The 16782-nt window shown below is 40.5% G+C and overlaps 1 protein-coding gene and 1 long non-coding RNA gene across 5 annotated transcripts in view; both read left to right on the plus strand.

Moving 5' to 3' along the window:
- Positions 1 to 16782, plus strand: part of efr3a (EFR3 homolog A (S. cerevisiae)) — a 236022-nt gene that overhangs the window by 53453 nt on the left and 165787 nt on the right. For all 4 annotated transcript variants that reach the window (XM_031810880.1, XM_020466614.2, XM_020466615.2 and 1 more), the window contains exon 3: positions 11966 to 12042. In XM_031810880.1, the coding sequence (XP_031666740.1) occupies positions 11966 to 12042 (77 nt within the window). The remainder of the gene's footprint in view (positions 1 to 11965; positions 12043 to 16782) is intronic.
- LOC116358664 (uncharacterized) lies at positions 672 to 4785 on the plus strand. The gene is made up of 3 exons (XR_004206449.1): positions 672 to 3811; positions 3903 to 4072; positions 4247 to 4785. It is a non-coding gene; the product is annotated as an uncharacterized LOC116358664 (long non-coding RNA).

The raw sequence follows: 16782 nt of genomic DNA on the forward strand, positions 1-16782 counted from the left end.
AGGTAGTCCTGAAGCATGGTCCAAGGGCTCAGGTCCTCTGAGAGAAAGAAGGAGAGAAAGAGAGAGCAGACTTAAATTCACACAAGACACCGGATAAGACAGGAAAAGTACTCCAGATATAACATACTGACCCCAGCCCCCACCAACTTTGCCAAAACTCTAGACAATATTCTGCTGCTGATGCCAGATGCCATAGCAGTCTCTTTCTGATGTAAAGCAGAGGGTCACTGAGCATGTGGTGCATGTGATGGGAGACTTCATCTTGCAAACAACACAGCAACGCCTCCATGCTGTGCCCTTTTGGCCCTTAGGCACATCCATGCCTGCACAAATATATTTGGGCAGATGAACACTTGTGGCAGGAGCAGAAGGGACAGGGCTTGGTGCAGTGGTGCTGTAGCCAGCAAGCTCCTTGATGCTCCCTCCAATGTCAATGTAGACTGATTGGAGGAAGCATGCTGGCTGTGTTGAGATGTATGGGTTTGCATTCTACACAATACCATTTTATTTATATTTATATATATATATATATATATATATATATATATATATATATATACATATACATATACATACACATACACATACACATACACATACACATACACACACACACACACACACAGAGACATAGGCTATTGTCGTTCTCATACAAACAGACCCTCACTCACGATGACTAGTGCTTTACCCATTTCATTACATCTTTATATATTGCAAATAAAATGTAAAAACAATCACAAATAATATTTTATATTAATTTCAAACAACGGCATTAGCATGAGAGCAACTTACCAGTCCAAAACAATGTCCTCTCCGTTCAAAAAATGCCTGTTTCAGAGTCTTCAAAATGGAGTCTTCAAAAAGCAGATCTGTCTCACTTTCACGATGAATTTCCTCTAAAATTGTTTCTACATTCGTATATCTAGTCTTAGAATTAGCTTTCATTGACTTATTTGCCATGATGTTGGATAAATAAACAGCTGAAGATGCAAGTCACCGAAATACTGCTGTGCGTAATAAGCTTTGCACCTTCACGGTTGAATTGGCAATGGCGAAAGAACGGTCCTTATGCCAGTGTTCAATGGAAAGATTTGTCTTACAACAAAGAATCATGGGATATTGCCGTTTACCTCTGCTCATTGGCTATCTACCCAGCTAGATTTCAAGACGATCAGTGGTCATTGGGTTAAAAGACAGTCAATCAACGAGACAGTGGTCATATAATTGGTGCACAATGGGCTTGTCACTTGTTGTCTTCCAATCGGTTTTTCCGGGTCAATACGTTCCGCAAAATGACCCATCAGGTTTGGTTGTGTTACAAATAAACGTTGATTGCAAGGTAACCAAACATGACTGGATAAAGGCAGGGAAAGTCTGTCTATTTTACGTTGGATGTTACGTCGAAAATTGAATGACATGAAATTGAATGACACGAAATTCAACAAGATAAGCGTTCATAAGCGTTCATTATAATGTTGCCATGAACGTCTTGCGAAGCAGGGTTACCTTATGTTCCTACCAACTGTTCCCTGACCTGGTTGTTATTGAAAGAGCCATTATAAAGAAAGACAAGAATTGCTTCTTGGAATTCCTTCTGGATAAACAAAGGTTATTTTAATCCCCCAGTCCTTCGCAGTTTCACTCAAAGCTGGCACTGTGAGGCTTATGGCTTCCCACATGGCACCCTATTCCTTGTGTCCCTACCATAGGTCCCTGGTCAAAAGTAGTGCACTTCATAGGGATTAGGGTGCCATTTGGGACATAACCTATGGGCTGAGTCGTCCATTAAGCTAACTAACTAACACACATTCACAGGCTCCCTGCTTTCCTCTGTACTTTAATGTGGCAGGTAATTGCCAGCTCCATAATGACCATCTTACAGGCTGGGCCTGGAAAGGTTGCCTGCTGACTGGCTTTTGATACACTGCATTAATGAAGTTTATGACTCTTGAGCCCTGGGGATCTGTCAAGCTCCCTTGTGCCAGGAAGATAACTTTGATTAGGTGTTAAAGTGACCTCGCTTTACCTGTATGATGAGAATGTATTGTATACCAGAAAGCGCCTCTGCGCTAGAAGTGTCAGGGAAGGGGCAGCTGGGAAATGCTTTTGCAGAAATTTGAGCTTTGAAGAGTGGTTTTGTCAAAGACCTGTTAGCAGTAATGATCGATTTTTTATTTTTTTTTTGTTCTTCTCCACTGCGTTTTCTGTCTCTTTACTTTACTGGTGCGTAATCTGTCTCATCCGCCATCTTTTTAGAGTACCCACTTTAGTACTCAGATAATTAAAACGTTTGTCATTACAGAGCAACTGCCCCTATAAATCAACTAATCCCTTTTGAAAATGGCCTATGTAGCATCAATATGAGTCCGAAACATTTATTTTAGTTTTAGAATTGACTACAAAGTGTAATTAGGATAATTTGAGTAATAAAGTCAGTCTTGTCTAAAATGGAGTTTGGAACCTTAGTGTGTCACATCGAGTAAATTTAAGGTTGGGTTTGGATTACAATGTTAACAAATCATGACCTCTTTTGCCAAACTCCACATGCAAATCGCCCCTCAGCCCGCTTCGTTCTGTTCATTAAGTGGGGCTCCGTTGTTTCATCGCCCCCAATACTTTCAAAGGATCGCTGCCATTTTAAACTGAATAGCCCTGTACGGATTGACCATGCTTCCAGCAGGATGCACAGCCAACTGGTTTGCATGCCCTGCCGATGGAACCTAATCATGCGGAAGTTGGTTGGAGTTCGTTTGTCCCCAGTGGTGGTGAGTATACAGGTAGCTAGATCATGAATTGCTGGTTGTGCATCTGTAGATTTTGATAATCATTGTCAGCTATGCAAGTGATGATAGTGACGAGTGATGTTAGCCAGCTAGGTAACTATCTAGATCGTTAGCCTAGCGTTAGCCTAACTCGGTAGGTAACTAACTTTTGCTTTGAAACACAAAAATATTACAAAACAAGAACCTTTTTTTAATGATTGTGATGTCGCCAGATTGACTTTAGATGCAGTATAACTTTAGCCAGCTAACTTAAGTTTGAGGGGACCACCGTATTTGACCTATTTTTAGCATTGCTAGCTATTTTTTACAAACTTGCTAGTAACAGTAATGGCAACATTGCCATCTCTATAATGAATTTGACTACATCATAATATGGCAGTTTCCTATTAATTATATGTTATCCTATTTCCATGCCACTAAGGGCTCTATTCAATCCGTATCTTGGAAGTTAAGCTTTACAGCGTGATTTAAATTAGAAAGCAACGTTTCCGCTCTAGCTGAGACTGCGTTCACGGTAAACGCTTCTCAATTCAGAAATGACCTTTTACATTTATATCGTGGAAAATGTAATGCTTCATCTTTACAGATTGAATAGAGCCCTACATTTTTGTGTATTAATACGAAAGTCACATTAGCCTCTGAGGTGCAACCCCATATCCAGGGAACAAATACATATTGGATGCAGCTATGGTGGTACTAGCTAACTCGTGTCTGACTACAACAATGTACTAACTAGCAGCAACAAACTCAAGCCATCCCAGGGCCATAGCAAAACTTGTCATAGCTTGTTTCATAGTATAATGGCGTAACCGGCCTGAATCTAATTCAATCTCGAGCCAGTCAGCCTACATCTGTTAAGCATAGATTTAGCATCCAAACAAGGTTACGTTATTTCTCAAACTATGTCTATAATTGAGGGTTGATGACAGTCGTTGACCCTGTTTTTCTGTTAGACAAAGTGCATAGTTGGGTGCCAGACTGATCCCCTGGTCATGAACGGATGCCGGGACCTACCAGAAGAAGCCACGGTGGGTATCATAACATATCCAGCAATGTGATTGCAATGGTTTAGTGACCTCCAACAATAATTTAATTCACTGTTCACTTGCCATTTCACAGCTTGTCAGGCAAGACCTCCGACTAAGTGTCATGCGACACAATTACCCTTGTGACACCACCTCCGTTGTTGCCAGACTCTCCCTCGACTCCTGAAAAGGACACGCCATCATGAGGCCTTTGATAGTGCCCCGAGTTACTGCCATGATGACAAACGGCTTCGACTACGACAGGTAGTGTATGTTATGTGAAAAGTCATATTCTAAATTAGTAGGCTAATTCCCCAGCAAAGCAGATGCAGCTAGTAGAGTCCTTTTGGTTGTGAAGCGCATCATAAAAAAGCTTCTCCTTTCTTTAAAACAAAATGGCATTTACCACTTGGCTGTCTATATATCACCCTGTCACAGGTCCTCACAGTCAACACCACCCCATAAGATTGCCTGCTGCAGTTGTTTGAGAGATGTCCAGTTTACAGCAAAACATGCACCACAGAGAAGACCAGAAAGGGGAACCTCTTCAGCATCATCCAAACATGCCCTCACCTGCATTCTATTTCACTTCACATTTTATCATATCTGAAGTGAAATAGGAAGGTGAATGCAATGACCAGGTTGGTTCCACCAGGCTAATCATAACCACCATTGATAATGTAATCAGTGGTGTGTGTCTGACCGAGCAGTATCTTCGATGAGCCAGGAGCAGATCTATGCTACTTTGCCCATCAATTTGGCCTCTGTCAAAGACCTCACCTCCAGCCTCACCTCTTGCCTGCTCGCCTCCAGGTTGTCGATAGGGAGAACATAATTAGGTAGGTTTAGTCGGACCTGTTCAAAATTCAACATAGGATGCAGTGTCTTCGGAAAGTATTCGGACCCCATGACTCTTATTCTGAAATTGATTATATAAAAATAATGCCTCAGCAATCTACACACAATACCCCATAATGACAACATAAAAACAGGTTCATACAAATGTATAAAAAAAACATAAGTATTCAGACCTTTTGCTATGAGACTTGAAATTGAGCTCAGGTGGTACATTCAAATTGATTGGACATGCTTTGGAAAGGCACACACCTGTCTATATAAGGTCCCACAGTTGAGCAAGAATGTCTGACCTAAAACCAAGCCATGAGGTCGAAGGAATTGTCCGTAGAGCTCCAAGATGGGATTGTGTCGAGGCACAGATCTGGGGATGGAGCATTGAAGGTCCCCAAGAATACAGTGGCCTCCTTCCAGTTTAAGAATGATGAAGTTTGGAACCACCAAGACTCTTCCTAGTTCTTCCTTCCAGAAGGACAACGATCCAACAATCAGGCCTTTATGGAAGCCACTCCTCAGTAAAAGGCACGTGACAGCCTGCTTGGAGTTTGCCAAAAGGCACCTTAAAGACTCTCAGACCATGACAAACAGGATTCTCTGGTCAGAAACCAAGATTGAACTATTTGGCCTGAATGCCAAGCGTCACGTCTGGAGGAAACCTGGCACCATCCCTACGGTGAAGCATGGTGGTGGCAGCATCATGCTGCAGGGATGTTTTTCAGCGGCAGGGACTGGGAGACTCGTCAGGATGAAGGCAAAAATTAACGGAGCAAAGTACAGAAAGATCCTTGATGAAAACTTGCTCCTGGGTGCTCAGGACCTCCGACTGCGGCAAAGGTTCATGTTCCAACAGGACAACGACCCTAAGCACACAGCCAACACAACGCAGGAGCGGCTTTGGGACAACTCTCAATGTCCTTGAGTGGCCCAGCCAGAGCGCGGACTTGAACCCGATCAAACATCTCTGGAGGTACCTGAAAATAGCTGTGCAGCAACGCTCCCTGTCCAACCTGACAGAGCTTGAGAGGATCTGCAGAGAAGAATGGGAGAAACTCCCCAAATACAGGTGTGACAAGCTTGTTGCGACATGCCCAAGAAAACTCAATGCTGTAATCACTGCTAAAGGTGCTTCAACAAAGTACTGAGTAAAGGGTCTGAATTCTTATGTAAATGTGAAGTATCAGTTTTTTATTTTATGAATTAGCAAACATTTCTAAAAACCTTTTTTTGCTTTGTCATTATGGGATATTGTGTGTAGATTGATGAGAAAAAAACTACAATTGAATCAGTTTTAGAATAAGAACTTAACAAAATGTGAAAAAAGTCAAAGGGTCTGAATACTTTCCGAAGGCACTGTATGTTTGTGTCAGATATCACCTAGCCATAACTGCCATTGGTAATAGAACCGTGACTGTGTGCATGTGTTCAGAGATGCAGAGAGACATGGCACTCAACACATCCACAAGGACATGATTACTAATAATACTGTACAGCACAAATGTCCAGTAATAGCAACACCATTTTCATTCCATGTGTCACTGACAAACTCTGCCTATTATTTCTACAGATGGACTGGAGATGCTTTTGCCATATTTCAGCCTCATTCATTTGATAGGGAGACCATAGTTGGGACGGTTGTATCTGACCTGTTCAAACTTCAACATAGTACCCGTTTGTGTTTCAGATATTACCCATCTTAACTGCCATTGGTAATAGAACAGTGACTGTGTGTATGTGTTCATGGAAACATTTATAGAGCCAGCACATGGAGATTTGCAAGATGATGTGATGAAGTCCTGACTGACAGACAGACAGGCTTGATATTGAAGTCTCTAAATGGAGAGAGACCTGGCACACGGCATTAAACTTTCACTGAACACAACTTTTACTTGTGTTGTCTTTTTTTATTATTGAATTGAATGGTATTAGTAAATATGGGGAGGGAGAAACCATATGTATTTTGCACCAGGATCAGGGAACTCCTGTTGTATACGGGACACCACACATGCAGATATGACCACCATTTTTGCCCCATTACCACCAGACAAAATGCAGATAGGCACAGTATGTGTAACAGGTGGGAATGACAATGAAAGGTGCACATTGTTATATTGGTAGAACACTGCCTCTATGGTATTATGTAAATTGTTGTTCATTCTAGATGGACCTGTTGCTACATTTGAAAGTTATCAAAACAATTTAGTTTAGGATATCTATATACAGTTGAAGTCTGAAGTTTACATACACCTTAGCCAAATACATTTAAACTCACAATTCCTGATATTTAATCCTAGTAAAAATCCCCTGTCTTAGGTCAGTTAGGATCACCACTGTATTTTAACAATGTGAAATGTCAATAATAGTAGAGAGAACCATTTATTTCAGCTTTTATTTCTTTCATCACATTCCCAGTGGGTCAGAAGTTTACATACACTCAATTAGTATTTGGTAGAATTGCCTTTAAATTGTTTAACTTGGGTCCAAGTTTCGGGTAGCCATCCACAAGTTTCCCACAATAAATTGGGTGAATTTTGGCCAATTCCTCCTGACAGAGCTGGTGTAACTGAGTCAGGTTTATAGGCCTCCTTGCTCGCACACACTTTTTCAATTCTTCCCACAAATTTTCTATAGGATTGAGTGATTGGCTTTGTGATTGCCACTCCAATACCTTGACTTTGATGTCCTTAAGCCATTTTGCCACAACTTTGGAAGTTTGCTTGGGTGTATTGTCCAATTGGAAGACCCATTTGCAACCAAGCTATGGAGACTGATGTCTTGAGATGCTGCTTCAATATAGCCGCATAATTTTCCTTCTCATGATACCATCTATTTTGTGAAGTGCACCAGTCCCTCCTGCAGCAAAGCATCCCCACAACATGATGCTGCCACCCCCGTGCTTCATGGTTGGGATGGTGTTCTTCTGCTTGCAAGCGTTCCCCTTTTTCCTCCAAACATAACGATGGTCATTATGGCCAAACAGTTCTATTTTTGTTTCATCAGACCAGAGGACATTTCTCCAAAAAGTACAATCTTTGTCCCCATGTGCAGTTGCAAACCGTAGTCTGGCTTTTTTATGGCAGTTTTGGAGCATTGGCTTCTTCCTTGCTGAGCGGCATTTCAGGTTATGTCGATATAGGACTCATTTTACTGTGGATATAGATACTTTTGTACCCGTTTCCTCCAGCATCGTCACAAGGTCCTTCGCTATTGTTCTGGGATTGATTTGCACTTTTCACACCAAAGTACGCTCATCTCTCAGAGACAGAAGGCATCTCCTTCCTGAGCGGTATGATGGCTGCGTGGTCCCATGGTGTTTATACTTGCGTACTATTGTTTGTACAGATGAACGTGGTACCTTCAGGTGTTTAGTTCAACCTTGGGAGCAAGTTCCAGACTTTTGGAGGTCTACAATTATTTTCTGAGGTCTTGGCTGATTTCTTTAGATTTTCCCATGATGTCAAGTGAAGAGGCACTGAATTTGAAGTTGGGCCTTAAAAAACATCCACAGGTACACCCCCAATTGACTGAAATGTCAATTAGCCTATCAGAAGCTTCTAAAGCCATGACATCATTTGTTGGAATTTTCCAAGCTGTTTAAAGGCACAGTCAACTTAGTGTATGTAAACTTCTGTCCCATCGGAGTTGTGATAGTGAGTTCATGTCTGTAAACAATTGTTGGAGAAATTACTTGTCATGCACACTGTAGATGTCCTAACCGACTTGCAAAAACGGCAGTTTGTTTAACAAGAACTTCGTGGAGTGGTTGAAAAACAAGTTTTAATGACTCCAACCTAAGTGTATGTAAACTTCCGACTTCAACTGTAAATTCAACAATTGCATTCTTCTCCAGTTACTCTCTAGGCTACGGTCTTACTCATAGCTTCATTGCTTAGATGTTACTTTCTTGCAAACACATGTCATCACCTATCCTTTTTTAAACCCCTATACAATAGGCTGATATTAGTTCATTAATGGGTTGTGGACTAGTCTTTGTGGAACAGAATGCTTATACTGTATCTCTCAAGCATGGGCTTCAGCCAGGAGAGCCTGTGGTATTCCATGGGTTTTGATCAGTTTTTTCCTTGGCATATTTGAGGGTTGGGTTTTGAGTTCTAGTAATGTCCATTAACATGTGGCATTTAGTTTGTAAATGATCTCTCTCTGAACACACACTGACTGTGGTAAAGTTAGTTTATTCTTGGATATCTCTATGGGTCTAGTAATGGGTTTTGTAATGGGACAATATTTTAGCATTTCAGCCAGTTCCTTATTTGTTTTCAGACCTTATTTGTTTTCACTGATTACACATTTGTTTTTCTGCTGCTCATAAAAACAAATAAAATGGAGTCTTGGGGGTTTGGTTCGATGTGGATGTGTTACTGCAGACCATATCGAGTTAGCAGCTGCCGACTGTGATCAGGATGGATTTCTTAGAACATGTCTACAATTTAATCTTCAGCAAGCTGTTACACAGTGTGTAGCTTGTGCTTTATTTGTGCCCCAAAATCACTAGATACTTCCATCTCTGTGTTTGTCAATGAAGGTAGTTCGTAATAGCTAGCGGGCACATTGAGAAGCCAGGCCACGTTAGCGAAGTCACAGACGAGTAGCAGAGTTTGTCCACCTGTACCATTTTTTTGCTTTACTACTTTTTCACTATCTACTACCTGAGTGTCGGTCTGTCTATCAGTGTTTCATAGCGAGTCAAGTTACAAAACAGGTTGCAGCAGGACACAGGATGCTCGCTAATGGGTTTTGAATTTTGGAGTATTGACAGCTGGCAGTTGGGATGTAAGTGCGCATTGTCTCAATGCAAATTTTTCCCAAAACATTGGCAGACTTGCATGATCACAATCAAGCAAATCAGGAAGTGGTCACTCCATGAAGGGCTTAGGGGTCAAGTGTTCGTTCAACATGTCATGGTGACGTGTTGTCTTATGTAAACAAGACACCAAGTCATAATGGGAGGGTCTGTCCCGCTGTCTGGAGATTCTGCTGCCACGATTGGATAGAGTGCAATCAGTTCATTACAATCCCGTGTTGGTGGGCAAATCAGCATGATTGTAATCCAAAACTTAACCACTCTAAACAGAGTTTAATGGTTGTGATAAGAGAGAACTGAGGATGGATCAACAACACTATAGGTACTCCAAAATACTGTACAGAATAAAAATATTCCAAAACATGCATCCTGTTTGCAACAAGGCACTAAAGCAATACAGCAGAAAATGTGGCAAAGCAATTAACTTTTTGTCCTGAATACAGTGTTATGTTTGGGGCAAATACAACACATTACTGAGTACCACTCTACAAATTTTCAAGCTTAGTGGTGGCTGCATCATGTTTTGGGTATGCTTGTCATCGGCAAGGACTAGGTTTTATTGTGGGGGATAAAAATAAACAATAGAGCAAATCACAGGCAAAATCCTAGTGGTTGTCTGAATTCCAGCAGACACTGAGAGAGGAGTTCAGCTTTCAGCAGGACAATTACCTTAAACACAAGGCCAAATCTACATTGCAGTTGCTTACCTTGAAGACGGTGAATGTTCCTGAGTGGCCAAGTTGCAGTTTTGACTTAAACCTACTTGAAAATCTATGGCAAGACTTGAAAATGGTTGTCTAGCAATGATCAACAACCAATTTTACAGAGCTTGAAGAATTTTTACAATTATGGGCAAATGTTGCACAATCCAGGTGTGGAAAGCTCTTAGACTCACAGCTGTAATCGCTGCCGAAGGTGCTTCCACTCTGGGGTGTAAATACTTATGTAAATTAGATATTTCTGTATAGCATTTCCAATAAATTTGCTAAAGTTTCTTAAAACATGTTTTCACTTATGGTTTATTGTGTGTGTCTAGATGGGTGAGAACCCGCCCCCCCTCCCCCAATTAAATCAGTTTTGAATTCAGGCTGTAACACAACAATGTGGAATAAGTCTAGGGGTATGAATACTTTCTGTAGGCACTGTGACGACATTAGTTACAAAACTCCGTTTTGGAATCTACTCACTGACTATCACCAAAATAATGCTACTTACACTTTTTTGTAAATTTTGGCACTGGAATGAATGTTTCTAATATCGACGATACATAGGACATTTTCAACCAAATAAGTAGTTTTTTTTTACGTTGTTGCCCTTTATTATAGAAAGTGTTACTGTTCATTTTTTTGTGTGTAAAGTAAAATTCTATGGTTGAACTTTTTATTTAATTATTTTTTGTTACTTTTTACCCCATTTCTTTTTGTCCCCAATGATTATGTAATTGGTAGTTTAGTCTTGTCCCATCGCTGCAACTCCTTACGGACTCAGGAAAGGCGAAGGTCGAGAGCTATGCGTCCTCCGAAACATGACCCCGCTGAGCAGCAATGCTTCTTGACACACTGCTTGCTTAACGCAGAAGCCAGTTGCACGAATGTGTCGGCAGAAACACAGTACAGCTGGTGACCGAAGTCAGCGTGCATGCACCTGGCTGCCACAAGGAGTCGCTAAAACGCGATGGAACAAGGACATTCCAGCCGGCCAAACCCTCCCCTAACCTGGATGATGCTGGGCCAATTGTGCTCCGCCTCAGGGGTCTCCCAGTCGTGGCTGGCCGCGACACAGCCTGACACAGTCTGTAGTGACGCCTCTAGCTCTGCGATGCTGTGCCTTAGACCGCTGCGCTGTGTTTCTTATTGTTTCTTTCCTGAAGCCGATATATTAAATGTGGCCATAGTGTTGGGCTCTGTTCTTAATGCGAAACACCTCTCCACATTGATCTGTTGTCACAGGACTGACTTGTTATTTTTACCTTTGCTTTGGTCCACTGCATCCTGAGATCTGTAAAATACCCTAGCTCTGACGTTTCTCTGAAGATGGACAATGGCCTCGTACTGGCCATGAATGTGAATTGAACACACACACACACTTGGGCGTGAGCAAACGCATTCAATCTCTTTTTTTTCTTTCTTGCACACGCTCGCGCACACACTTTGTCGCCTGTCACTCTGAGTTATTGGTTAATGCTGATTATTCAACTGAGTGATGTTAATACTAATTTGCCTTAATTAAAATTGTTACCCTATTCCATTCTATTTTGTAGCTTTCTTGCTTTTAAGGTCAAGATTCAGCGTGTAGGGACAGTCGCTGTACATAAACAGTCAAGGCAAAATTTAATTACCCATATTAATGATGCGTGGTAATTTATAGAGTAGTGATATGGTATTTATTGATGCAATGTTGGGATCAGATGATAATCATAATTTGTTTTATTGTTGTTATCACCTGTTGTGTGTTTTTTAAAATTAGTATGTTTTGTGTTCCAGGTGTGTGTGGCTGCTGTGGACCCCTGAGGCCCAGGTACAAACGCCTGGTTGATAACATCTTCCCAGAGGACCCCAAAGTGAGTATTTTACCTCTGTTACAAGATGCATTTGACAAGACATTTTAATGACATTACTTCGATGTCTATAACCAAAGATGTGTTATAGACATTTGTTTAAAATGTCAATCCTTTCCTGTAGTTTTTCCCTAGACTGAGTGGAAATGCCCTCAAAGTAGCATACACGACTGCCAAACAAACATTTCGGGAAGCGTAGGTTATAATTTTGTAGTCATGGAATTTTGTAGTCATGGAGTGTGACCTCAAAGCTCATTTGACTTATTCAAATGATTTCCTTTTAGTTTCCAACCATCTTTCAACATCTAAATTTGCCTATGACATGTAAATGGCAAACACCATCTCATTATCATAATTAAATCTCATGATTTAAAAAATTGCCTACAGCCCTAAACCGTCATGATGAACAATGGTCATCATCAGCTGACAGACCAATATTAACACATCTAGTCCTAACCATTGCACTCTAACAGTTTATCATAGTGATAACAAGCTATTTACTAAATAGCTGTCACTACAACCAACTTGATAACACAAATAGGATTGTGTGGTAGTGCATGCATCCAAGCCATTTGTTACCCCAGTGCTTAGCTTGCTTTGGAGACCCTGTGTTGCTGTTATGATGAGAAATTTGCCTCAAGTTCAAACACCATTTTTGGTCAAAAGTAGTGCACTATGTAGGGAATAGGGTGCTATTTCAGACATCACCCATAATTGGCCTGCCGTAACGCGGCACGTAACCGTTATGGTTTGACAAATCTATTTGTGTGACATCGCTTTTGATAACCTTGACACGACAACTTATTAACGGCTGTTTGAATCCTTAACCTTGTTTTGAATGAAAAAAGCAAATTGTGTGTGTGTGTGTGTAGTAAGCAGAATCACATACACAAGGGAGTCTCTTTTCGTTCTCTCTCACACTGTGTCTGTCTCAATCTCAAGGGCCTTTAGTGTACGCAAACAGGTGCAGGGGGAGTCGGAATGCTCAAATGGTTGCGACATTGTCAAGTGAATTATCACTCAGAGCAGGTGCTGGAAAAATACTCTGGCGACATTACTCTGGGGACAGTCTTTTTAAAAATGTTCTCCCCCTTGTGTAAAATGTGTAGGACATACAACGAAGTCTCTCTGTTGTAGATGTATCAGATACACTTTCTATGTGCAATTATAAAACACCTATAGTAGGTATTTGTAGTCTTTAAGTAGAGCCTGATCATCTTCTTGCCTGATGACTCACCCGGAATTTAGTTTCTCTGCTCTATCAGTTGCTACGTGCAGTCGGTCTGAAACTGCCATCCTAGAAGTCATTTTTGTGACTTCAAAAGGAGGTGTGTTATACAAAACAAATGCATCAGGAATTGGATAGTCTCTAACAAATCTAACCAATCAGAGTATCAAAGTTGATAACGTCATCATGTAGGCCGGCTCTGGCCCAAACTATTGCTTTCTGGGACTGGTCAGAATGTGTTCTAGAAATCATCAGAGAGGGAGGCAAATCCAGACTCATCGTGGAAAAGAAAGGTCAGTTTGCCGGAACGATGTGGATGAGTAGCCAGGCAAATAATTTTCCACAATAGAAAGAAAAATGCATGAGAGTTAGCTGACGTGGTAACATTTTATTTGACGGTGTCAATGTATGATATGGGCATTTAAGCGAAGCTGTGCATGCAACTCATAAATTATGTTATACATATGTACTTCATAGAAAGTGTTACCAAAATGGTTTCACTTTGTTGTGCTCTTCCTCTCTCTTTTCAATATAGTAATTGTTCAATATTCCAACCAAGTTCTGAACATACAGAGTAAAAACTCAAACGGACAAAAAAAAGCTCAAACCAAGTTTATTTACCCACTGGGTCAAACAGCTGCAAAGACGAAGCATGATGACACAACAACATATATTTATTACCTCCAACTAGGCGGGGTCAACTCCTTGCACATCTAGACAGCCAATGCATCTCTGTTGCAAGGCAGGAACTTAATTGGTTCCTCTCACTGGTGTAGTCATGACCCTGCCTGATGCTAGAACCTTCGTGGGTGTGGAAGTGAATGTTTTTGAGATAGAACTGTAGTAGGAGGATTGTTGCATTTGGCCCCTCTGGCCCCTGTCCCAGGGGTTTCTTTTCACTTCATCTGTTGACTTGACCTCGAGCCGAATTCCTCGCTCCTCCCTGGTTCCGCAGCTGGCCTGCCTTAGAGACTAACTGCAGTATCTTGAGAAGACCAACATGTAATTGGAGGACACAGGATGTAATCTTTACTTGTCGTTTATTAGGAACTGATTTACACCACTATCATGGAGACCAATAACCAACTAACTTTCTCTATTGCTCATAGAACAGTTACCAACCTAGGACCAGTGATAGTGACGCCTATTGCTTAGATGAGTCAGCATCATTTATCACTCTATAACACTAACTATTGCCCTTCACCTCCCTCCTTGGAAACATGGGACATAATATGAACTTTCTGCACTTCCCCTTGTCTCACTCAGTAACTTTCCATACACCAAGTTCCTATTCACCCTTCATTGACCCCAACATAATCATTCCTCATACATGTAAAGTAATCAATACATTCTAGTGTGGTACTATTAATAAGTATATTTCAGGCTAGAATCTAACACAGGGTTGGGGTCAATTCCACATGAGATCAGTAATTTCATGGAGGGAATTCCCAGTCAATTAGTTGAATATCAATTCATTTCAGGAATTGACCCAGTTAAAATGTAATGGACCATATTCTATTACTATATAGTGAAGTATGTGCATAGTTAGGGTTGCAAAGGGAGAGCATGTTACTGGTAAATGTCAAAATTGACTAGTAAACTACCATATTGTTGGGAACTTTAAAGGATTTTAGGTAACATTCATAACATGTAAAATATATGAAAAATAACAAGATGTTTTAATATGAAAAAAAGAATGCCAAACCTGTAATACAAATAACCAAAAAACTAAGTGAATACCACTGGTGTTTTTAATTTGAGGGTTTCGGTGTGGAATATCCTTGTTTTACACACTTTGATTTAATTTATTATCTCTATGTCTTTGTTGTAAATGTTTTAGGGCCAAACTGGTGACAGTTCTTAAAGGCAATAGTTGGAGGGTTGCAGAGTTGATAGCAAATTATATCATTGTTGATTAGATGCTTTAAAAAATTAATTCGGCTATTTTCTCTTGAACCGTATGGTCTATCAGATAGAAAGTCATGTAAATATGGACACAGATATACAGATTGAGGAAAAAATGTATATTTTAAATCAAGTATAAATTACCAAAGTTTCCATAGATTGCCATACTTTTATTACAAAAAGTACATTTACAGTAACTTTGGTAAATTATCTCTAGTTTTGCAACCCTATGCATAGTGTACATTAGTGTCCATGGTCCAATATTGTATGTGTAGTATAATGTAATACTTTATTTATTATGTATTTTTATTTAATATTGCGTGTTATCATTGTAATGGGCTTGGAGGACATCATGTCATGCAAACACACACACACACCCACACAGTATGTGTGGGATGGAGAAAACATACTGATAGGGAGAAAGCAAGGACACAGTGAATGTGATTTGCCATAAAGCATGCATCCCAAATGGTACTCTATTCCCTTTATAGTGCACTACTTTTGAGCAGAGCCCTCTGCGACCCTTGCCAAAAGAAGTGCACTATATTGGGAATAGGGTGTTCTTTGGGATGCATCCAGAGTGTCAGGAGATCACAAGTTTAATGAACACCCTCCCTCTACATCAGACAGACATCCATCTGAACACGCATGTTCCAGCGCGTGACAGCGTTTAACGATGTCTTAACCTCTGTGATTTACCTCTGAACCTTGATTAATACCTCAACTCTCAAATACTCTTTCTCTCCCGTCCCCCATCTGACCCTAACGTTAACGGCTATATGATTTAAATTCAAGGACAACACTCCATAACTTCCACCGCCCACACATCGGGTTGATGTACAGTACCAGTTATAAGTTTGGACACACCTACTCATTCCAGGGTTTTTCTTTATTTTTATTATTTTCTACATTGTATAATAATAGTGAAGACATCAAAACTATGAAATAACTCATGTAGTAACCAAAAAAGTGTTAATTTAAACACATTTTATTTTTGAGAATCTTCAAAGTAGCCACCCTTTACCTTGAGGACAGCTTTGCACTCTTTTGGCATTCTCTCAACCAGCTTCATGAGGTTTTTATTTTTATTTTTTTATTTAACCTTTATTTAACTAGGCAAGTCCGTTAAGAACAAATTCTTATTTTCAATGACGGCCTAGGAACAGTGGGGTTAACTGCCTGTTCAGGGGCAGAACGACAGATTTGTACCTTGTCAGCTCGGGGATTTGAACTTGCAACCTTTCGGTTACTAGTCCAACACTCTAACCACTAGGCTACCCTGCCGCTGTTTGTGTTACTGGAATTAAATTCCTACATGTTTTAATACCCAATTAAATTAAACACTTTGCCCACTTCTAAGAATTTGTAAGACTCTTATTTGCATAAAATGGACAGAGACCAGTCTCAAAATCAATCATTGGCGTTTATTCTCGAGAGTACTGAACATGAAACATTTTACCACAGGTTATAAACTGAAAATGACGTCATTAGTTTTCGAACTGTCCCGTTTCTTCTTCACCCTGGTACAAAGGCAGTATCTCAAGCCTTCCCACATTGTCCCACACCAATTTTATATAATTTATGAGCCAAGGTCTTCCTGTGTAGATAAG

The sequence above is a fragment of the Oncorhynchus kisutch genome, linkage group LG30 (genome assembly GCF_002021735.2).
Source record: "Oncorhynchus kisutch isolate 150728-3 linkage group LG30, Okis_V2, whole genome shotgun sequence".
In the NCBI taxonomy this organism is placed as follows: domain Eukaryota; kingdom Metazoa; phylum Chordata; class Actinopteri; order Salmoniformes; family Salmonidae; genus Oncorhynchus; species Oncorhynchus kisutch.